Below are 25,102 nucleotides of genomic sequence, written 5' to 3' on the forward strand. Positions count from 1 at the left end.
GTTAGTTTCCTTAAAAACTTGGCTTCTGCTTTTGCACAATGCAGTCTTTGCTTAAATGGATCCTTGAACCTTCTTGTTTGACTTTCTTTTTGCAGTGAGGAACCTCACATCCCTACAGAGTTAATCGTAAACCTTTGGGATATGACAATGTAAACTTATTTCTCTGCAAAGAGCCTCTTCTCCTGCTGCTAGAAGCCTCTGGACTAGCCAGTTGTAATTTTGTAGTCACCATTACTCCCAAAGCACTGATTCTGAACAGCCCAGTCTCGGTCCACATGTTTTGGGTGTAAGGCCGAATTTGAGACTTGGCTACTGTCAGTCTTCCCTAGCTAGTTTCCAAATTAAATTTATGAGGTTAATTTTGACTCAGAAAGCAACACTATTTATACTGTTTCACAGTATTTAAAGGAACTGATTATTTAATTTGCTTTGCTTTTTATCATAAGCTGCTATCCTTGAGCTTTTCTTATAGTTATAAGTGTAAATTACACTACCACGGCAAGTCTGTTTCTAAGCGCACTCCTTTGCAAGGTGATATTTTTATCTAGAGGCAGTCTATAATTAGAGTTCACCCTATCACACCTCCAACTCAGTTCCAGAAGGTGTGGGTTTAGCCTAAGAGTAATTGTCTGACCTTCAGGTCGAGTCAAGTTTAATTGGATCGGTTATTTCTGGAGAAGAAACATCATCTATTTTTTGAAAAAAACAAGGAAGGCAGAGATCCACTGACTGGAGAGAATGGTGTGAGGTTGATGTGAGTCAGAAAAAAGCAGAGTCGTATGTGTCAAAGGGAATGGCCCTGTCTTGGAAAGGGTAGAAGACACATCTCTAAGTAGGGGTGATGGACATTTATCTTGACTTTGTCAGTTCAGTATCTGATCCCTTTCTGGGGTTGGGAATCTACCATTGTATGAATCTCTGAGGGACGGATCTTGCCTCCTACTCCCGAAACCAGAAGGTCACTCTGCCTGACCCCCAGCAGCCTAACCTTAGGCATGGGATGACCAATACTTGGTCCAAATGATGCTCCTGCTTTGACTCTTGAGCGGGTGATACAACAAAGTAGGGACAGTTTAAATGTACTCATTCAGGTGGCACGGGGGCGATGGTCATGGTGATTGCAGATGGAGAATTACACAGAGCATTGCTTTTGTTGGTCGGTCAGGGCAAAGGAAGAACCAAGATCTGGAAGAAAAGAATGTAGACATTCCTCGGAATCTCTGCTAGTTGGGAACCAGTCTGCCTTCCGGGAACCACTGATCATCTTGGACCCAGGGGTGCCATTGTGGTGGGACATTTAGAAGCTTAATCCTTTCCTTCCCTCTTAATAAGACACCATCCAAGCAACATGACGATATCAATTATTTTATTCTAATATTTTATTGAAGTATAGTTGATTTACAGTGTTGTGTTAATTTCTGCTGTAGAGCAAAGTGATTCAGTTATACATATATACCTTCTTTTCATATTATTTTCCTTCATGGTTTAGCACAGGATATTGATATTGAGTATAGTTCCCTGTGCTATAGGGACAAGTAGCACCTTGCTGTTTATGCATCCTATGTCTACTAGTTTGCATCTGCTAATCCCAAACTCCCAATCCTTCCCTCCCGCACCCCTCCTCCTCCCATCACAGGACATGGTACTTGCTGATCCCTCTGCCTGGACTGCCTGCCCCTGTGGTTATTCCCACGGGGGCCTTTCCCCTTCCTTCAGCTTGGCTCTGAAGTCACCTGCTCAGAGGGATCTCCGGGTCACCTCCCTCAAAGTGCCCACGCCCACCAACAGCACACACCCGCTTCGACACTCTCCGTTTCTTTACCCGCGTTTTATTTTTCTTCCCAGCGCTAATCCCTCCTGCCACTGTATGCTGATTTGTTAACCCTGTGCCATCCTCTGGATGAAACATTCCAAGCTGCTCCATGAACTCTTGCCTGCTTTCTCATCCGCGTTCACCATCTCCTCTCATGGCAAGAGGCGTTTTTTGAAAATTTTGCAACCTGGGAGCAGCAGATATTAGTTTTCCCATCAGGTTGACCCTTACTCTTGTCAGCAAAGACAAATCCTTGTTTTCTCAAGTCCATTGCCAAATGATGAGAGGCCAAATGCTCTTTCCTTTTCTGTGGAGCTAGTTACTTGAATAAAATGACTGTGGCATTAATAACAGCATAAGCCAGTGATTGCCACTGCCTCGGGAAATGATAGAGGCTTGCTTTCAGGAAAGGAAGGCGTTACTTATTTTCATGTCCTATTTTTATGCCCAGCTCATTGCCTTGTGGAAAACAGGTGCTTAAAATGTCTTCATAAAACAGCTGAATCTCTTTGAAACTTGATTAGTCATAATTTTATTCCTTAAGGGTTGGGACAAACATTACAAGGATCTTGAAAAGTAGGATTCTCTTTTTCCTTTTTATTTAGGTGGAATTTAAAAAATCATTTAGGTGGTTTTTATTACTAATGATTAAAATGTGGATATGTGTTCCGCTCATTATATTTTGCCCCCAGTTGACAAAAGATGGAGTACTTCATACTGAATTCTAACAGCAATTTCATATTTTCAATAACTACACAATATCAACAACTGACTTGGAAATCAATCTAGGTTTCAGGGATTTTTCTGTTTAAGCATTCTTAAATATTCAAAGTACCTAAACCTCCGGTACTTTCACCCCTCCCCCTTCTTCACCTTTTTTTAACTTTGAAAGAGAGTTAAGCACAGGAGATACATACGGAATGGAGACCTTAAACACTGACTAATGTTTGTCTATCACTCTAACGTAATACTAGGAAACAACTGAGGTAGGCTGATTATGTGTTTTTATGAATTTACAAATGGGGAAAGTGAAGAGCTTAAACCCTGGTTTCTGGGGCCAAATTAGGTCCCTTTATTTTTATTTATTTATTTTTATTTATTTTTTTTTGCGGTACGCGGGCCTCTCACTGCTGTGGCCTCTCCCGTTGCGGAGCAGAGGCTCCGGACGCGCAGGCTCAGCGGCCATGGCTCACGGGCCCAGTCGCTCCGCGGCATGTGGGATCTTCCCGGACCGGGGCACGAACCCGTATCCCCTGCATCGGCAGGCGGACTCTCAACCACTGCGCCACCAGGGAAGCCCTAGGTCCCTTTTTTAATCCAAGTTGTTGCTTTCTCTGTGTAGTTCCAGATTGGATGTTATGCTTCATTTTTTGCACTGAAATTTCAGCTTCTACTTCAATTTAAGAACAGTCTCCCTGGTGCACAGTAACAACCAATGTATTCATGGCAGAAAATAATTTTGAAGGTAGACTCAGAGGGTTTCAAGGTCAGAGAAGACCTTAAAGGTAATTTTTATACAGACCCTTTGATGCTGAATCTTGTCTTTAACACTCTCATCCAGTGCTCAGCCACAATTTGGATACCTCCAAGGTTGGAGACCTCTATACCCCTGGAAAGAGCCCAGTTCATCTTTGGGTAGTTTTGAAGAGAAAGCTCTTTATTGTTTCAAAACCGTCCCTTTGTAACGTGGATCTAATGATCTGTCTTTTTCAAGGAGCTATTCACCAGTAGCATTGTAACTGTTTCAGCTTGTGTGCCTGAATCTTTTTCTTTAGGGCAATAGCAATAACAAAGAGTAATAATAAATCGCCAGTGTTTGTTACGGGTCTGCTATAGGTCAGACCCTGCAAGGCCCCCTTGTGTATACACTATCTGGGTGTCTGGTATATATATTATCATCTGCCATGTGTGTAGTAGGCATTTTGAATATAAGGAGAATAACAGCTAATTGTTTCGAGTATTTATGGTAAGCCAGATACTGGCAGTACTTTAAATATGTTAATTAAATCACACAGCAATTCCAAGAGGTAGAGGCTACTTGTTTTCCTAATTTTCCAGATGCAGTAACTGAGGCAGTGAGATTTCCCTGGGTCACACAGGAAGTGTCAGCTTTGGGTCTTAGCTATTATATGAATTGCCTCTCAGAAAAGCACAAAAGGTTAAAAAGGGCACACTGCCTGCCCAGATGGAGCATCTAGGCTGTAGGAGAGAGGGAAACAGAAAACAGATGCCTTCAGTGTGAGGAGATAAAGAGAATATGCCAGGCGAGTGGGGAGTACAGAGAACAGACACCTATTCTGACCCAAGGGGAAGTCCAGGAGGGCTTCCTGGACGAGAAGGCTTAGAAGAATAAGTAGGCTAGTAATGCTCAGGAGGAGGTGAGCTGGGTGAAGAGCACTGGGACAGAGGGCACAGCAGGAACAAAAGAACAGAGGTGAGAGACAGTGGAGTGTGTACAAGGAAGTGTGCTCTGGTCTGAATATTTGTGTCCCCCTAAAATCCAGATGTTGAAATCCTAACCCCTAAAGATGATAATAGGAGGTGGGGCCTTGGGGAAGTGATTAGGTCTTAAGGGTGGACCCCTCATGAATGGGATGGTTCTAACCAGTTCATGTCCTGTACTCCACGGCTGAAGGTTGTGCCCTGCCCCCTTCCCTGCCGTCGCATGAGGACACAGAAGGTGCTGGCTAAGACAGCAGGAGGAACTTTACCAGAGCAGCAACTTCATCTTGACTTCCCAGTCTCCAGAACTGTGAGCCCTAAGTTTCTGTTGTTTATAAGACACCCAGTCTGTGGTATTTTGTGATAGCAGCCCCAATGGACTCAGACAAAGGGTAGGGGTCTGGGAGGCTAGAGGCTGCTGTGAAGCTAGGAAGTACAACTGAGTCACAGTGGACGTTTTCCATCAGTGTAAACAAAATTTGCATCACATTTGAATTGTAATTAGCGAGGTTATTATTTAAGGGCAGGCTTTCTGGGAAGAAAATATTTACACCATGAGAAATCCAGATCCACACATTTTATGTTTTTTTAAAGTAGATGAACGCAGTTGCCACCGTCTTTTGTCAGCACCATTTGCTTCCCAGGACATGTGTCCTAAGCTCCCACAAGAGGACGGGTGTGTTTATTTGTCCTACCGCAAAGCCGTCTCTTTCCATGGGGGAGTTCATCACTCCCACGTGTGGCTTCCAAGTCCGGCAAACACATAAACAGATGAATACAAAGCCCAGGTGATGACGTAGAAGTCCTTCTTTGCTTATCATTTATCTGAATGTTATATAGGTTGGATTCACACTCATTCTCAGATAAAAACCAAATATTGCCACTTAACATCCTCGGTATATTTATTTTTTAAACCCAGAGGTATATACAAGACATCTAACTAGAGAAAATCTAGTTTTATCCATGTTAGCTGGAAATGTTAATCTGCATAACTAAAGGAAGCCAGGTGGTCAGCGGCCCTCACATCCACAGCACGATTTTGCTCAACAATAACAAGTTGTATACGAATCCGTTTCCATGGCTTGTTCATTGCAGCCGCTTTGCAGGTGGCGGAGGAGTCGCAGCCTGTCTCTGCATGTTAAGGGGTGAGAATGTCACATTTCCCCACCACACATTATAGACTAGTGTTTCATACATTTGAGGCTCTTTGTCTAAGAGGGGAGTTGTATCCTGACAGGTTAAGATCCTGACCAAAGATGGTCCTAACCTTACTATTTTGTCTTCTCTCTTTTCAGTTTCAACTGCCTTTTGTTTTTCCTGCAGGAAACATTTCTCTCAAGTGCCTGCAGGACACTGATGAATTCCTTTCTGATCTGAATTCAGTGGAACCCAAAGAATATGCTCAATAGTAGTTTTTTCCTAACCCGTTGGGTAGGTGGACACAGGGCAGACAGGTTTGGGCTGGGGGCTAGAAAAAGTCCTGAGAATTAAAAAACCCAGAACCAAATAGGAAAGAGAAGATGATCCTCAATTTATAAATTTCTCCAGGAATCAAGGAGGGAGGAGGAATTTTTATTGCAGAAGGCAATAGCGGGGGTGGTATTCTAGCCAGAAGGAATCTCGTGAGGACCCATCTCTTAATAAGACGAGGATTACTTGTAAACTGTATGATTTACTGTGTCTACTATTCTGAAGTTGATGACATTTCACTGTCATATAGGGGATGGCTTGGTTTATTTCTTTTTCTAGACATTTAGTCTGCTTTTGGTAAAGAATTGCTTCATTATTCAGGAAACAGGTCTTGCCCATTATATGTTGGATAGTAGATTCTGAGGAGTGTTCTGGTGACTGCATTGGCTCAAGCTGGAAGAAGTTCAATGGTAGCCAGGCCTCTTTGCGCGTGGTAGGGGTGGACCTCAGGCTGCTGTAATTATTTTTGTTAGTTTCCCCAAATTATTTTCACAAATAAAGGGACATATATTGCTATCTTCCTGAAGGAAAGGGGCAGGCAATCAGATTCATTTTCAGTGGGATAACCTCTCTAGGAGAATGATTCACTGTTGATGCTGATGTAAACCACTAACAAGGAAAAATGTAAAAACTCGCTCTTTCCAAAGCCAGAAACACTATCATAGCAATTTCCATTTCTGTTTTGTACGCATGACTAGTTTATTTTGTATTGGAAAACCTTTAGTACCATAATATACATTATAAAGAGAAAACAAAAGTTTTGATCTCATATTGAGTCATTCAAAATGGCACGTGGTTTGAAGCAAGTGCTGTTCTACACTGAATTATATGTCCTGATAGTTAATGAAACGGTGGGAGATATGAATCCAGTGGATTCAATAACCACCTTCAAGTTGTATTTTGGAATTGATTACGTTTTGCTACAACATTTGGTGTTGTTTGACAGGGAACATTCTGACAAACCCAGGGCAAATAAGCTGGCCAAGAAAATCCAGAAGGGTGCAATGATTTCTGGTGATGCGGTGGTGGTACCTACCGTCATCATTAGTCACAGCCTTTTTGATGCTTTATTTGTCTTATAAGTTACTCTAGTCATGTACCAACGATGTTTCATCTGTAGGCATCTGAAAGTTGAAATTCTTTTTTTTTTTCAGTTAAAAATATTTCCCTGTGTTGAATGGTCCAAGAAAGAATTGAATGATGTACATAAGTGGATAGATGACAATAACTTAATTTAACAGATGAATACTACTATCTAGTGTTTTAACTGATTTTCTTTCTGACGCACCCCAAAAACACTTGACATCGTTGCTTTGACATTTTGCCTGAGACTTTTTTTTTTTTTTTTTCGGTACGCGGGCCTCTCACTGTTGTGACCTCTCCCGTTGCGGCACAGGCTCCGGACGCGCAGGCTCAGCCGCCATGGCTCACGGGCCCAGCCGCTCCGCGGCATGTGGGATCTTCCCGGACCGGGGCACGAACCCATGTCCCCTGCATCGGCAGGCAGACTCTCAACCACTGCGCCACCAGGGAAGCCCCTGCCTGAGACTTTTGAGCGCAGAATGTAGTTCTGACCTTTGCTCTCAGCATGGTTTTCCTGGCAGTCATGTGGATGCAAAACTATGAGTCGATATTTAGAGAGTACTTTACATGGCAGGTACTGTCCCCAGCCCTATGCAAGAGTTGTCTCCCTTAGGCCTAATGCACCCCACCACCATGGGGAGGGTGTTATCATCACCTCTATTTTATAAACGAACCACGAAGTTGTAAAGTATCTTGCCGAAATAAGTGGCGCAGCTAGGATTTCAACCCAGATCATCTGATTCCCGAGCCTGCATTTTCAATCACTGCCTAAAGAAGCAGCCACCAGAGAAACAAGACCAAAGAAATAGTCATCAGCAAAAAAAGGAACGAAGCAGAGATACATGTATCGATACGGAGGGAATGTACTTAAGTAACATCAAGAGGAAAAAGTTGTAGAAGAATATGTACAGTATGTAAAGTTTAAAAGATGCAAATTGCGGTGCCCCGCCTCTTTGGGAGACGTATGTATGTAGTACAAATGGAAAGAAATTCATGAGAATGATAACCTCCAAATTCAGTTAGAGGTTGCCTTGCAGTGGGCATGGCGAGGGTGCAGATGTAATTGGGGACCCACCGGATCTCAAACGATGGGTCGAGTTGTGTTTTCTTTAAACTGGGTGATTGAAACATAGGTGTATCTTACTGTTTCTCTTTATGCCTTTTTAAGATATGAAATGTTGCATAATATTGTTTCAAAACTCCATCCCCAATCCAAAACACGGAGATGACAATAGGAGAACCTCTGAATATGGGTGGGGTCTGAGGAATAAAGTGGAGAGAAAGTGTTCTTGAAATTCAGGCTGACATGTTTTTCCACAAGGGAATTGGCATCGTTGCAGCTCAGGAGCAGGGAGAGAGCCTGATATTAGAGCCTGAGACAGACACTCGGTCTGGCAGTGGGAGGACGGATTAAGCAGCATAGAGCTTATGAGAAGGAAGAGTATAGTAATACACCTCCAAAGTGAAGTTTCCGTGCGTCCTTCCCACCATCCTTCTGCATTCACTGTCACGCCCACCATCTTAACGGGAACAGAATCCATCAAACAGTATTTGTGTGCTTTAATCTTGCCACGCTCTTGGGTCCCTGTCTGATTTTATCCCTTCTTTCATTGCTGAAGTCCTCAGGCCAGTGTTCTGGCCCCTCTGCTTCTTTTTATTTCATTTTTTTGCAGTACGTGGGCCTCTCACTGTTGTGGTCTCTCCCGTTGCGGAGCACAGGCTCCGGACGCGCAGGCTCAGCGGCCATGGCTCACGGGCCCAGCCGCTCCGCGCCATGTGGGATCCTCCGGGACCGGGGCATGAACTCGTGTCCCCTGCATCGGCAGGCGGACTCTCAACCACTGCGCCACCAGGGAAGTCCTGGCGCCTCTGCTTCTGATTTTGTTTTTGTTTTGTTTTTACACTCCATAATCCACAGAAATCTACACTGAATCCCTTATTACATATAAAAATTGCAGCCTAAAAGATCTCTGTAACCAAGTAGATACAACTTACATTATCAAGAAGAGAAAAATTAGATTGAAAACTATTGAGCATCTAGAAAATAAAATATTATGAACTAAAAATAATGCCTTTGAAAAATATTTAATGGTACGGAAGATAATCTTAGTATATTATTAAGGAAAACAATCAGGATACAAAACAATATGTATAATATAATACCTTTTTTGGAAAACATATAGAGATAACTCTGTGTATATGTGTGTGTGTATATGTAATATATATATTTATACATAAACATATATTTATAGAGACAGAGAGAGAGAGAGGTGCTATGTCTCTTTTGTAGAGAGAGATTGTCTATCTTGTTTTCCTTTGCAAACTCAAAACCTAGCACGGTGCCTGGAACTCAGAGTGTGTATTAGGTGTATACCACATCAATCACATATATATAAATGAATGATTAATAAAAGACTATGAAAACATGCAAAAAAAATCTCTGGCATCCTCCCTCCTGATTAACCATTTTTTTCTCTCAATTTTCTTTCTCCTTGACCACTGTGGTATTCACTTCCTTCTTAAAACTCATCTGTTTCTGATTCAGGGATGGTCCTTCCTGATGGGAATCCTTCTTCTCTCTCCTGCCCTTTCTCTCTCTACCTGATCGCCTGTACCTTCCCACCTGTTCCTTTCCTCATTGTACATTTCTTGTAAACGAATCACATTTTAGAGACAAGGTGTTGCCCACAGACGTCGTGTTGGGCTGGCAGTCCTGATGCCTGGGCTCTCATCCTGTTGAGGCCGATAGTCAGCTGTGCGGTTGGCTCTACCCAAGCCATGTCACTTTGCTGAACAAGTTTCCTCACCTATGAAGTGGAGAGGCTGTGTTTCCCAAAGTCTGAAAATCTACAGCAGCTTAAAACATGTTCTAATTCCTGCACCCACCAATCTGCTCCAGCCGGGGTTAAACGTTCAATCTGGTTGTCCAACACAGTGACTTTTAAGGGTTGAATCACATAAATTAACAGTTGAGTAAATTATGTTAAGAGCAAAAGGAATGAATACCCCAAATTCACCACTTCCTAACTGTTGTATGCACTTGACCATCATCTGTACTCTTGAACTGAGTCTGTGTGGTGGAAATGTATTGCTGTGCTACCGCACATCATCCTTTAAGCTCAAGTTCAGGGATCAGGCTGGGAGCTTGAAGTCTGCTGTGGTAGAAGTGTATTCACCACACAAGTCAGCAGTCACTGTAGGTCAGGGCTTGATGTTTTGTTGACTATCTAGGCTTCAGAAGTTGATGGAGAAAATGTTACAAATTAAAATAAAACTTAAACGTGTTATGTCTACAGCCTTTGCATTATAAATAGCACCCAAAAACTGTTATTCAGCAAAAACATTGCTCACATCATGGACACATGAGTGAAGTTCTGACATATATCTTTCTGGCTTCACATCCGTATTACTCATTAAGGTGGACAAAAAATATCACCCAACATTTATGTGGGGATGACACTCACTGGTGTCATAGGTAAAATCATAGGTTGGCTACAGATATGAGAGTTTGGCAAAAACTAGTGAACGCATTCTGTGAGAATCAGTTGGCTATATATGGAATTTATAACAAGGAATATTATTGATTTAATTATTATTTGTAATCTGTGCGTGTTATGGGCTGAATTGCATTCCTCCCAAATTCATATGTTGAGGACTTAATCCCAGTACTTCAGAATGTGACTGTACTTGGAGACAGGGTCGTTAAGGAGATAAGTAATGTGAAATGAGGTCATTGGGATGGGCCCTAATCTAATATGACAGGTGCTTTTATAAGAAGAGATTAGGACACAGACACACTCAGAGGGAAGGCCAAGTGAAGGTGCAGAGAAGGTATCCGTCTATAAGCCAAGGAGAGAGGCCTCAGCAGAAACCAACCCTGCCAACACCTTGATCTTGAACTTTTAGCCTCCATGACTGTGAGGAAATATATTTCTGTTGTTTAAGCCACCCAGTCTGTGGTATTTTGTAATGGTAGCCTGAGCAAAGTAATACACTATGCTATACATTCTTTATATCAGTATAATTTATGGTGTATGTGTGTGTGTATATATGTATATATATATTTTCCCCTCAATTTGGGGAGAGAGCAGATTATTAAACATTTATCTTCACTGCCCGGCTCCACCCCACTGCTAGCAAAACCTATAGGAGCTGGACTTTTTTTTTTTTGGCTGCATTGGGTCTTCATTGCTGTGCACGGGCTTTCTCTAGTTGCAGCGAATGGGGGCTACTCTTCGTTGTGGTACACGGGCTTCTCATTGTGGTGGCTTCTCTTGTTGCAGAGCACAGGCTCTAGGCATGTGGGCTTCAGTAGTTGTGGCATGTGGGCTCAGTAGTTGCGGCATGTGGGCTCAGTAGTTGCAGTGCAAGGGCTCTAGGGCACATGGGCTTCAGTAGTTGTGGTGCACGGGCTCAGTAGTTGTGGCACGCGGGCTGAGTTGCTCCGTGGCATGTGGGATCTTCCCCGACCAGGGCTCGAACCCATGTCCCCTGCATTGGCAGGCAGATTCTTAAGCACTGCGCCACCAGGGAAGTCCCTAGGAGCTGGACTTAAGAATCTGAATTTTAAGGAAGCTTCTTACCTGATTCTGATCATTGTGATGGTCAGCTGAAAATACGGATGTCAGTTTTACTGGTAATTACTGGTGAAAACATACGTCAGACAAGATTCCAAAAGTAGACAAAAAACCCACCCCCCTGTATTAATTTGCTAGGGCTGCTGTAACTAAGTACCACAGACTGAGGGGCTTAAACAAGGGAAATTTATTTTCTCACAGCTCTGGAGGCTGGAAGTTCAAGATCAGGATGCTGGTAGGGTTGGTTTCCTCTGTGACCTCTCTCCTTGGCTTGCAGATGGCCAGTGACCACCTTCTCCCTGGTGTCTCTCTGTGTGTCCAAATATCCTTTTATACAGACACCAGTCAGATTGGATCAGGGCCCACTCTAACAGCCTCATTTTAACCTAAAAACCCCTTTTCGGGACTTCCCTGGTGGTCCAGTGGGTAAGACTCCAAGCTCCCAATGCAGGGGGCCTGGGTTCGATCCCTGGTTGGGGAACTCGATCCCACATGCATGCCACAGCTAAGAGTCCACATGCCACAACTAAGGAGTCCACATGCCACAACTAAGAAGACTGCATGTCACAACTAAAAAGATCCTGCATGCTGCAACTAAGACCCGGTGCAGCCAAAATAAATAAATAAACAAATAAATAAATAAATATTAACCTAATCACCTCCTTTTAAAGGCCCTATCTCCAAATGTAGTCACATTCTGAGGTGCTGGGGGTTAGGGCTTCAACATATGAATATCGGGATGTGGGGAGGTGGGTGTATCAGATCAGCCCATACACCCTGTAAAAGCCCATTTTGGAATTCTAGCCTCTAGAACTATACGATAAATAACATATGTTGTTTTAAGCCACAGAGTTACAACAATCAAAGTTACCTTTTTTTACAGCAGCCACAGGAAACCCATAGACTTGCAGGAAGCTCACTTTGACTAGTGTGGCCACACATCCCGGTGACCCCATTTCTTACAGTTTTTCCTACCCTTTTGTTCTATCTCCACTTTTGGTTCTCCACTTCCAACATCTACTTGTTTTCCTTGCTATGTTTTCAATATTGGACTCCAATATAAAATGGTGAATTTATTTAGTAAATATGTGATCCTTATTAAATATATGTGGAGGTAGGAGTATATCTCTATATCCATATATCCTTTTCAGTTATTCTAATCTGGGAACTGACTGCCTTTGGCTTTATCATATGTGTTCTAGGATAATGATTTCACGTCTCTTGTCTGAATATCTTGTCTCGTTCCATCTTTTCTCTGGAGGAAGAGCACCTGGAAACTAAGAAGGGTGTATGCCCTTCTATGTTGGCAGTTGGTATAAATGTATATAATTTAAAAAGCAGATGACCAGACCACACAATAGAAAAACTATTGAAAAGGGGCTCTGAAGTCATGTTGTGTGTCTTTTGGTCCCATCAGGCATCCGATCAGTTATTTCTTCAGGTCTTTCCATGGCCTACTGTGTTCTCCAATTTCCACCCTCCTGGCGTCCTGTCTCTCCATAAACTTGTCATACCTTCCCCAAGCACATGCCTGCTGCTTCTCTCTAGGCTCGTAGCTTCCCCAGCCACACCTCACAAGCTAGTTAGTAGCATCCTTGGCTTGGATTAGAATCCCCACTCTGAGAGCGTTGCGGGTTGAACTGTGTCCTCCAAAAAGATATGTTGAATCCCGAGCCCCTGGTACCATGGATTTGTGATCCTATTTGGAAATAGGCTCTTTATAGATGTAATCAAGTTAAGATGAGGTCATGCTGGATTTGGAAGAGTCCTAACCCAGTGACTGGTGTCCTTATGAGGGAACTACACACGCAGACACAGAGACACACAGGGAGAATTGATGCGTAATGACTGAGGCAGAGATTGAAGTGATGTGTCTAGAAGCCAAGGAACGCCAAGGACTGCCTGCAACCACCAGGAGCGCGGAGAGAGGAGTGGGCAGACTCTCCTCCAGAAGGAACCAACCCCGCTGACCCCTTGATTTCAGACTTCTAGTCTCCAGAACTGTGGGACAAAAAATTTCTGTTGTTTCAAGCCACCCAGTTGGTGGAAATTTGTTAAGACAGCCCTAGGAAACAAATGCAGGGAGCTGTGGCCTCTCAAAACCACCATCCAGAAGAAAAAAGCATGTGTTTATTATCTGAGACAAAAATAAAAAAGCAAAACAAGCAGTCTCAGGTAGGTCCTGGAATTCATTTTCCTTGCGATGTACCAGGCCCACCCATGGTCATTTCATCAAGTCCAAGCATACCCATTTGTAGCACTGTCTGCAGTGGAGGCCTTTCAGAGGGCATCTATTTATATGGAATTAAAACTTTGCTTAGCATATCGAGGGCCTGATGTTTTCACGTGATGTCTGCATTTTCCTGTACTTTGTTCCTGGGAAGGAGGCGGGTGGAGGGAGGCTTCTGGTTCCCAAGCAGCCTGCAGGGTTTTTCATTTCCTGTTTTCTCTAATCTCCTCACAGTCTTGAAACCTTCCCCAAGCAGCTACTTTTGCTATGAAGCTTTCTTAACCCTTCAAGTCCCTTCTCCCTGGTCCTCATGCCTCAGCCCACCCTGACGGCTGGGTTGCCGAACTTCCTACTCTGATCACTTACTCCCTTGGTTTCATGTTTATCTCTTGAGGTGATTATTTCATGTCGCCTATCTGTGTGTCTCATCCTCTCCCCTGGAAGCCAAGGCCTGTGGTTACACTCCTGGCATAGGAGGTAATCCATAGGTGGCACTCACTGGGCGAGCCAATCACTGGCCCCAGCCCTGCCTTTGTTCTGTGGTCATCAGTGGAGGACTGACCATCTGCATGAGTTGCGTTCTCAGAATGTCACCTCTTTTCCCATCTGGCTGCCAGTCTAGAGGGCATTTTACTCAAGCCCAGCCTCTCCACGGGTGCTGGAGCTAGGGGAAGAAAAGATGCTGAAACCAAGAAAATCTCAGAATAGAGAAAGGGTGACACAAGGGGCTTCACTGAAATTTCTGGGTTAGCTGGATTTCAAATATCCATGTTGTGGTAGGCTGAAACATGGATCCCCAAAGATATCTCATTCTAATCCCTGGAACCTGTGAATATTACCTTATATGGAAGCAAGAGCTATGCAGATATGTTTAAGTTAAAGATTTTGAGATGAGGAGTTTATCCTGGCTTACCCAGATGGGCCCTAAATGCAATCACATGTATCCTTAGAAGATGGAGGCAGAGGTGGAGGGAGATTTGACATACAGAGGAGAAGGTGACGTGACCACAGAGGCAGAGATCGGAGCGATGCGGCCACAAGCCAAGGGATGCAGGCAGCCACCAGAAGCTGGAAGAGGCAAAGGACGGACTTTCCCCTGAAGCCTCCAGAGGGAGCACAGCCCTGCTCACACCTTGATTTTGACTCAGTGACACACCTTGATTTTGACTCAGTGCTACTGATTTTGGACTTCTGGCCTCCAAAACTGTGAGAGAGTAAATTTCTGTGCCACCAAGTTTGTGGTAATTTGTAATAGCAGTCACAGGAAACTAATACACATACTATTCTCGTTCTTGAAGTCCAAGATTAATAGTTGGTCAGATGCAAGGGGGACTGCCAAGAGGTGTTTGTGAAGAGCCTGCTTCAGGAACCTGGATATCAAATTGACAGCACATTCCGATCTTTTATCCACAAGGAGACCACTGACAACTGATGCTTAGCATTTAATGTGTATCCAACGCAGGGCAAGGACTGTTCAATTCTAGTTTAAAAAAATCTGCAGTGTAACACAGCCATCTGGTAGGTGCTTAATAAATATTTGCTGTCAATGCTGAAGATGATCACTGCTTACAGGATTTGTTTGTGGCTCAGCATTCTAGAAGCTTCTGGTGGCTTCACCTTCCTGATGTAAGTGCATCCATATTTTAAAATTTAAGACCATTGACCAAGGCCTCTCTTTCGTTCGTTTAAACCCAGAAATTAATCAATTCTGCATTTTAATATCCGCATATCGTTGCCAAGAAAGAAAATGTGTCTGCTAATTAGCTCGGCAGAATTGAAACAAATTGTTTTTAATCTTTTGGAAATGAAAACTTGGAACAACTGCCATGCAATTTGAAGTAACAGGTGGGCTTAATCATTAGCTTATTCTATCCTTCCCTCCCGTGACAATCACAATGTATTTAGATTTGGACAGTGCCCATGGCCTGGCATCTCAGGTTCTTAACAGACACTAATTAAGGATAAGGCAGGAAAAGAACAACCTGTCCATTCGATTTCATAACCAGAAAGGAAGCAAATGCAACTGAAAATCTGCACAGCATACAGAATAACCTCAGGTAGAAAACCCTAAATCCAATCCATTTACAAAGCAAAACACCAATTGGAAAGAGAACTAGCGTTTAATCTTCTCAAGTGAAGAATTAGGTGTCTCTCTACATTTGTCCTTCAGGGATTTATCCAAGGGTCAAGAAAGGCTCTTATAGTCCCAGATCCTTAAACTTTAGGCTATCAAGTTTGGAATACTCAGTGATGGAGAAGGGCATTTGGAAATCATGCAGTCTATTTATAATAAATGCATCCAGTTTTGTTTCTGACACACAGAGGACCTTACAATACATTTGTGGAGCTGGATTTGGGGCATTTGCACTTAGTTTTTTCAAAATTTAATTCGGTTAACTCAGCAAATGTTTATTGACCTCCTCCTCTGAAATATCTACTGATGAAGACACAGCCCCTCCCTCACAGGGGAGACAGGCCAACAGCTACAGGCCTTCTAGTCTGATACACTAAGCTAGAGTCTGGGCTGCTTCCTGGGCAGACCATCTTTCAGCCCAGACTCAAAGGATGATTCAGCATTTGCCAGGCAGACAGGAAGGAGGGACATTCCAGGCAGAAAGACAGACAAGTGCGGGCCTGGTGCGTTCTGTAAAATGGAGCAGAGGAAATGGCCATGGGTGTGGGACGATGAAACTACAGGCAGGTCTGGTCACGAAAGGCCTTTTAAACCGAGCTTGGAGTCTGGAATTAATCTGAAAGAGCACAGCACTCAAGGCTAGCGGCACATAGCATCTCCTGGGAACATTTCAAAAACAATTAATGCCCAGGCCTCACCCCTGACCAATTAAGTCATTCTTTGTGAGGGTGGAGCCTGGGCTTTAGTGTTTTTTAAAAATTGCCCCAGGTGATTCTAATGTCTGCCCAGGATTGAAAATCCCCTCTCTAGATAGGAGATCTGCAAAGGTTTCCTCTAAAGAACCAGATAGTAAATATTTTCAGTTTTGTGGGCCCTACAGCCTCTGTTGCAACTACTCAACCTTGCCTGTATTAGTAAAGCAGCATTGACAATATGTAAACAAATGAGATGGCTGTATTCCAATAAAACTACTTACAAAAATAGCAGGGCCATAGTTTGCCAACTCCTACTCTAGAGGATGGAACGAGTATCTTTGAAGAATTTTTGAAAATATTGATTTAAAAATTCTGTTCATATTTTATTGTTTATACACTATATTTGTTAAATATGTGATTCTATTCTCATTGTAAAAGTATGGAAACAGGGCTTCCCTGGTGGCGCAGTGGTTGAGAGTCTGCCTGCCGATGCAGGGGACACAGGTTCGTGCCCTGGTCCGGGAAGATCCCACATGCCACGGGGTGGCTGGGCCCGTGAGCCATGGCCGCTGAGCCTGCGCGTCCGGAGCCTGTGCTCCACAACGGGAGAGGCCACAGCAGTGAGAGGCCCGCGTACCGCAAACAAACAAACAAGAAGAATGGAAACAATACAGACAAATCTCAAGTCTTTCTTGTTCACTCATTCAATTCTTAGTCCCCTTTCTGGATAACAGCTGTTTAGCAATAGGTGTGTATCCTTCTAGAACTTTCTCCATGCATTTTTGTTCATCTATATCTACCAGAAAGATATTGTTTTGTTTTGTAAAATTGAAAAATATATTTATTGTTCTTAATCTTTTTTTTTTTCCATGTTACAGTGTCTTGGAGCATTTCCCACAGCAGCAAATATAGATCTATCTCATTTTAGTTGTTGCCTATGAACATTTAACTTTTTCCTGCTGAACGATTTGAAACTACTGACATTAAACTGTTTTTGCCCCATAAAATGGATCTTTCATGTGGTTCAACCTAACAGTTTGTGTCCATTTTTCTGCTTTTACAAGCATTAATGCCACAAGCATCTGGCAGTTCTCTGCTCATATGTGTTTCCCTGGAGCAGATTCTGAGATGGTGAATTGCTGGGCCACTGGGGATACGGTTAGAAAGGAACCTTCGGTTAAACCACAGACAACAACCCTGACAACCTTCAGCAAAAAGGGGAGTTTATCGGCAGACGATGGGCAGCTCACAGAAGGGAGAGAAAGGCCTGCTAGGCTTGAAACTGGTCACTGGACCAGTGAGGTCCAAACAGCCTCCACAGTGGTGCACGTTCTACAGCCTCTGAGGAAACCACCTGTGGATGAATGAAGCCCAAGCTTCTCTTCAGGCCTTGACTCACTCCACACTAGTCGTGGGACCTCATGTCACAGGGACAGGAGGGCAGCGCAGGAGTGGCCTCCAGGGCTCCCATCAGCTTCCATAATGAGAGGACACAGCACCTTGATATTTTTTCAAGACTCCATGCAGTTGGAAAGTGACAATTTTCTAAAAGAAAATTTAGTTGCTGTTAGGAAGGAGATTAGCTCCCAGGAGGCCGGATTGAGAGAACTATTTCTTCATATTCTTACCAACATTCAGTTTTATCAACCTTCTAAATTTTTACCAATCAGATGGCTAGAAAAACTTGGTGTCTAATTGTGGTTTCTTGGTGAGACTGAACAACTTTCTTATATTTATTGGTCACTTGGATTTCCTTCTCCAAGAGTTGCCTGTTCATATCCTTAGCAGGTTTTAAATCAGTTTCTTTGACTTTTTAAAAATTACTGATTCGTGTTTGTTTTGGGTTTTTCTTCTTTTGGCCACACCGCACAGCTTGTGGGATCTTAGTTTCCCGACCAGAGATCGAACCTGGGCCCACAGCAGTAAAAGTGCCAAGTCTTAAACACTGGACCGCTAGAGAAGTCCCCCCAAATTACTGATTTGTAAATCAACCATACTCCAATATAAATGCAAAAAAATAATGAAAAAAATAAAAATAAAAATGACTGATTTGTAAGGGCTTTTTATATGATCAGAATACAATTCTTTATCCGAGTTATTAATACAGTAAATATGACCTCTCCCTTAAGAGTTACGTTTTAACTTTGTTCATGGTGCCTTGGAAGCGTTGTAAGGAGAGGAGGGATGTGGTCAGTCTTGTGACTCAGGCAGTTTAGCTTAAAAGTTGAGCGCTGGCTACAAGTCACTGTGGATACCAGCTCTAAGGTTCTGGGTGTGGTCAGAGCCAAGGAGGGTCACATTCACGGGAGGGAAAAGGGGAAAGTAAGTTTCGCTCATCACAGCAATAACCTGGAATACGTGGAAGCATAAAAATGAGGCCATTGATAACAGACACCCACTGGGTGAGCCCAAGTGGCCAGAGCAGCAGAACTTGCCAGAAGAGGAGAGGGTTCATGGTGAAAGTCAGTTTACCCTGGGCAGCTCAGCAAGGACCATTTGCCCAATTATGGCCAGAAGGTTTTCAAAATAACATACTACTTTCTTTTCTTTCTTTTTTTTTTTTTTTTTTTTTTGCGGTACGCGGACCTTTCACTGTTGTGGCCTCTCCCGTTGCGGAGCACAGGCTCCGGACGCGCAGGCTCAGCGGCCATGGCTCACGGGCCCAGCCGCTCCGCGGCATGTGGGATCTTCCCGGACCGGGGCACGAACCCGTGTCCCCTGCATGGGCAGGCGGACTCTCAAACACTGCACCACCAGGGAAGCCCAACATATCACTTTCTTAAAGAGCACTCATGTAAGCAAACTGCAGTTCCTTCAACCTGATTTCTACATCACACCTTGGGAACACAATTATTAGTAAAGACAGAGACAGAAAGGCAAGAGGAGCTGTATAATTTTCCCAGCTGTATTTGGGCTTTCCTCCCCACTCACTCTAAGGAAGATCATTATCTTTAGCTATACATAAGAACCGACATACCAAACTGACAAACAAAAACAGGGTCTTTTTGTATATCTTAGAGGGCAAGAAGTTATGGGTTCAGGTTAAAATGGGTTTGAACACACAGCTCTGATCCTTATTAGCTGCTTTGAATACTCAGCTCTGATTCTTGCTAGCAATTAAAAAGAGGTAGATTTGTATTGCTGTGTATATTACTTATCATCTCTGTGCTTCGGTTTTCTTACTTGTTCTATCACTCAATAATGATGTGACCCTGGGCGAGTGACTTGACCTCCCTATGCCTCAGAAATTAACATTGGTACGTGTGTGTGTATAGCTCTATGTCATTTTAGCACATGTGTAGATTTGTGTAACTCATACCACGATCAAGGCCATAACTATCCATCACCACATCCCTCTTGTTCCTGCTTTATAGACGTATGCAGCCCCTTCCCCCCACCATCACTAACCCTTGGCAAACAGTTATAATTACAGTAAATTTGACTGTAACTTTGATTCCAAAACTAGAAAAGGAAAAAAAAATAGTGGTCTAAAGATTAGAAAGAAAGAAATAAGAAGGTAGAACTATTAAGAAAGTTCAGCAAATTCTCCAGATACCAGAACAAATTACAAAAATCGATAGCATTTTTCCACACCAGCAACAGTCAGTTGGAAAATAAAATTGAAAATAAAACACTGAGGAAAATAGCCAACTCTACACTACCTAGGAATTGTTTACGTAATCTGTGTTAAGATTATCAAGGAAAAATATAAAGTTATAAATAAGGACACAAAAGAAGATTTTAGTAAATTGCATGACATCCAATGATAGCTTGATACAACAATGATGTCAATTTCCCCCATATAACCTATAAATAAATTTGAAGCGATTTCAATCAGTATTCTAGTTGGATGTTTTGAGGAACTCAATAAACTTTTTCTGAGATTTTCTGCAATTTCTAAAAATTTTCTGAAATTTTCTGAATATGAATTTTCTGGATACGAATTTTCTGAAATTTGAATGATTAACAGTCCACAAATATTAACTAGCTCAACTTTGAAAAGATGACTAAAGGCTGCATACTTAATATACCTCAAATCCGTAATAATAAAAACCATAGGGTTCTGGTATTAGAATCAGACTGGCTTCGTAGGCATGTGACCTTTGCAGTCACACTGTGCCCCACACATAAGAGGGCCCCATGCTTCCTTTAGCGTGATTTGGTGTCACCATCTTGAAATGCTTAATTAATTTTTAAACAAGAGGTCCTGCATTTTCATTCTGTATTAGCCCTGCAAATTATGTAGTCAGTCTTGACTAGAACAAAGATTGTTCAAGACTAGAACAAAAATTACAGGCTCAAAAGAACAGATTTCTATCCAAAAAGGAAACCAATAGATAAAGAACTGACAGATAACTGACTGAGAGTAAGTATTTTCGATAACTCAGGTAGAATAGGACCAATATATAGAATGATAAGGAGCTCTTGCAAATCAAGAAAAGAAAATTCATTAAGAAGTGGGCAAAGGATACAAACAGGTACTTTACAAGAAGAGAAAATTTAAATAGCTTAGCTATTTTAAACAAAAATAACCTGACTTATTTGTAATTTGATAGACAAAAATCTAAACAATTGGATATCATTTTATATCCATTAACCACCAAAAATGGGAAAGCTGGACGATGCAAAGAAGAGATAGGAGTCAGCATCCCTGGGGATGTAGATTGGGGCAGTCACTCTGGAGCACAATCCGGTGGGATTTACACAGTATCTGTGTACCTTCTGATCCAGCAAGCCCACTCACAGGTGTGTATATCTGAGCTAAAGCCTCACGTAGGTTTATACAGGGATACGTATGAGGAGTTTGTCCCTGTGTGTTTTTGTGTGTTAGAGGCCATCTATGGGTCCATCACCCGGGGAATAGCTAAGTCTAAGATGGTGATGAGTTATTATACAGAAATCAGAAGCTCTGGACTCGATGAGCACAGTAACACCAGCTCTGAGCTACATATGTGGAAGCAGGAGATCTGAAGCACAAGCCCATTCATATAAATTACAAATACATAAAATAAAAACACCTACAGATGAGACGATATATATCAAACATGGGGGTGGGGGGAATTGGGGGAAGGGAAAGAGAAAGGGAGAGATGAAAAAAGAGGAAAGGAAATGAATTATTTAAAATGAAGGGGAAGAGGACATATACAAGCACAAACTAATAAAATAGGAGCTTTACAGGACCAGGGCTAGAGAGGCGTTAACCGTGGAACTTGATTACTGCCCGCTTTTACTCCCAAGATTAAAAAACAAACAAACAATCAAAAACCTCTCTCCAAAATAAGGTCCTACAAAATTGGATTAAAAAATTTTAAGACATGAGTATTTTCTCCTGGCTGTATGGAGGAGAAAGAAAAGTTACCAAATTTTAGTTACATCTTTTTTACTCCCCCAAAGCATTTATTTTTTAAAAGATTTCAAACACTTCCTTTTTTCAGCAACAGGTCATGTGTGAGAACATACATCATGGTTCTCCTCAGTGAAGAGAGGGGCTGTGGGTGCAGAATGCGGACCCAAGAGTGCCATCTGAATACTTGCCTCTTCTTTTTTCGATCATTTAAATTTTAGAGGTTTAGGAGGTGGAGCTGAATGCCAATAAATTCATTTGAAAGCGACACAAGGAAGCTAAATTTGCCCACTTTTGCTTTGAAATTCAGTGTATGACCCTTTCGGGAAGCTGGGAAGCAATATTTTTAATGGAAATGTGGACAGGCTGGGATCTTCCAGTGAGTGTCTCTCCACCCACGCTCCATCGGGGCGTTTCCAAGGGCAGTCCTGCAAGCTTCACGTCCTGCATGTGAGCGTGGGATCTACACACACACTCTTAAAAGACTGGTGAACATGGGACTCATGATATGAAACCTGATACAACTCCACTGGTTGCTTATCTTCATTGAAAAAACAACAAACTATTAAGATGTTTTGCAAAAATTTAAATTTTAAACAGTTGGTGGAAACTTGCTTGCATGTCCTGAGTATGGGATATTATAGGAGGTAGTTGTCCACAAACCAAACAGGTCTTCAGATGTTCCTCCTACCACATTGCATGGGACAAGACCTCTGGATGACCTTTGTGGGGAATCCAAGGTCAAGTTCCAGCCAATATTCCTGAGCATTAACTCCTGACTCACCATCAGTGTTTGGAATACCAAAGGAAATGGACTTCCCATTACCCATAATCCTTTCCCAGAAACAGAGCTCTGAGACGTGAATCTGAGGTTATCCTAGCAGATGGGTTGGAACTTTTACAAATACATCACTAAATAGGTTGACTGAGGTCACAGGACTCACTATCTTCAAAGCATGTTAATTCTTTTACTTTTGGGGGGAAAAAGCTAGGAACAGCACAGCCTCCTATTAAATACAAAGATATACTTTATGCCTGGCACACAACACTAAGAGAAAATACATTCCTAGTTGGCTAATAACAGTTGTATAAAATAACAATAAGAAAACCAAGCTGTTCGATGTTAATGCTATAAAATGGTCTTACAATTGTTAACCAATGAAGATAGGGAGATTATCACCCAGCTCCATCTGTCACGCTGAAAATTTGACAATGATTGCTTGAGGGTTCATATCCTATTTTCAAAGCAGACTAATGATTTTGATATCAGAGCAAAAGGTGAAACGTACACAATCATGTAAATTATATGCTTAGAAGAAGCATCCCAGCAGTTTTTATTTATAACTTGATCTTTGCTTTATTGGGACCGGCATTCTCATTTTTGGCTTTTTTATTAATAAAATCTTTACTTGGTACATTGTGTCCTGCTACAAAGAAATGACAGGTTGGCAAATTTGTTGAAAATTGTACGAGTTGTTAACTCTTAATGACCTGTAATATAGGAGAGAGATGAACTGGGGCAGACTACCCCACACTAGAGGCTGCTTTTTTTTTTTCTTTTAATTTTTAAAATTTTTTGGCCACACCGTGGGGCATGAGAGATCTTAGTTCCCCAGCCAGGGATCAAACCTGTGCCCCTTGCATTGGGAGCACAGAGTCTTGACCACTGGACTGCCAGGGAAGTCCTGAGGCTGCTTTCTAAATAAGCAGTTACGTTAACCCTTGGAGCATATTTTTATTTAAATATGGGTGCATGTGATGTTCTGTAAGTTGACTTGAAATACTCTGTAATGGAAAAACCATCTCCAAAGAAGTCAGCAAACTTTTCTTCTTTCAATAACTTCTCTTTTCCTTCTCCCAATCTGCTGGATTCATGGGTAGTACAGCAGCAGCCTTACTTAGGAACGATCGTGCATATATTCTATGAATACTAACGTTAAAGAACATTGTGGCATTGTGTTCCCAGGATGGAGCTGACTACAGCGTGAGCGTGTGTGTCCCCAATTCTTGTGCTGAAGAAGATGTGACTGAGATGTCTTGGCTGGGTAGGTGCAATAGAATACCCAGTGAACCTGTTGTCTCAGCATCAAGTTTGAAAACCCCCAGCCCCTTGGAGCCTCTTGGCCATTCTCTTGGGATTGAACCAAACTTTCATCCTGCTAAATCCAATAAACCGAGACTAATAGAGTTTGGGGGTCTTGGGAGTGGGTGGAGAGGAGGAGAAAGACATTAAAGAGAAGGTAGGAGCTGAATCTTTATGTAATAACATTTTTATTTTTTTTTTTTGCGGTACGCGGGCCTCTCACTGTTGTGGCCTCTCCCGTTGTGGAGCACAGGCTCCGGACGCGCAGGCTCAGTGGCCATGGCTCACGGGCCCAGCCGCTCCGCGGCATGTGGGATCCTCCCGGACCGGGGCACGAACCCGTGTCCCCTGTATCGGCAGGCAGACTCTCAACCACTGCGCCACCAGGGAAGCCCTATGTAATAACATTTTAAACTTAATCTTCCCTCACTGCCTTAATCAGCCTCAGCTGCCTGGTTAGGTCTGAAGGAAGGAGCTGGATGGTATCTGGTTTCCATATTGTGAGGGTTCTCTGCTGTGGCCCATGTGTGGAAATCAGTCAGGTGCCAAATCCGGAAAGACGTTCTAAACTGGGATCGTGTGAAGCCAATGTGTTGTGATGGATTAATGCTAAGCGGCCAGCATTTGGTCCTGGTTTGCACCTCCCAGCTGTGTGATCCTGGGCAAATCACTTAATCTCTCCCTGCTCCAGCCTCTTCCTCTGTACAAAGAGGGGTAGACCATGTTGTTCAGTCTGGCCCCAACTCTCTGCAGGCTTACAGTCCCCTTCTGAATTTAGCCAAGTGGAATGAAAACATTTTAGTCCACATGGAAACTGGTTAGATTTCCTCGAAGTCTTTCAAAATTTTCAAAGGAAGAGCTTTAAAGCCTAAAATTTTTGCTGCGAGTGTCTTCTGTACTTATTCTTGTCATCCATCCAAATAAGAACTAACGTGACACATTAAAAGGAAGACATTGTTTCTCTACATACAGAAACTTCCAACACCAAATGTGTGGGTTTCCTCCTCACATTATGAAATTGTGACACCAAGTATCTGGAGGTGGTGCTGACCCCACAAATGAAGGGCTCAGTTTCACATCACTGCTCCCCACTTCAGACACCAATTGTGTAAGTATTGGGTCCTGAGGTTACCCACTACTTCTGTCCGACTTGGCTACAAATCAGGGGCTCCCATGACTCTGATCCTGATTCCCAGGATCCTCTCCTCGGGTTTGATAATTTGCTGTAATG

At 42.7% G+C, this 25,102-nt stretch overlaps 1 protein-coding gene across 1 annotated transcript in view; it reads left to right on the plus strand.

Annotated features, from left to right (window-relative positions):
- Positions 1-5,511: 5,511 nt before the first annotated feature.
- Positions 5,512-25,102, plus strand: part of LOC309830539 (O-acyltransferase like protein-like) — a gene marked incomplete at both ends in the record, with an annotated part of 63,859 nt that continues 44,268 nt past the window's right edge. The window contains 4 exon segments of the mRNA XM_082667132.1: positions 5,512-5,652; positions 5,657-5,663; positions 22,099-22,238; positions 23,755-23,833. Coding sequence (XP_082523258.1) covers positions 5,512-5,652; positions 5,657-5,663; positions 22,099-22,238; positions 23,755-23,833 — 367 coding nt within the window.

This window comes from Grampus griseus (assembly GCF_964374135.1).
Source record: "Grampus griseus genome assembly, chromosome: 12".
NCBI lineage: Eukaryota > Metazoa > Chordata > Mammalia > Artiodactyla > Delphinidae > Grampus > Grampus griseus.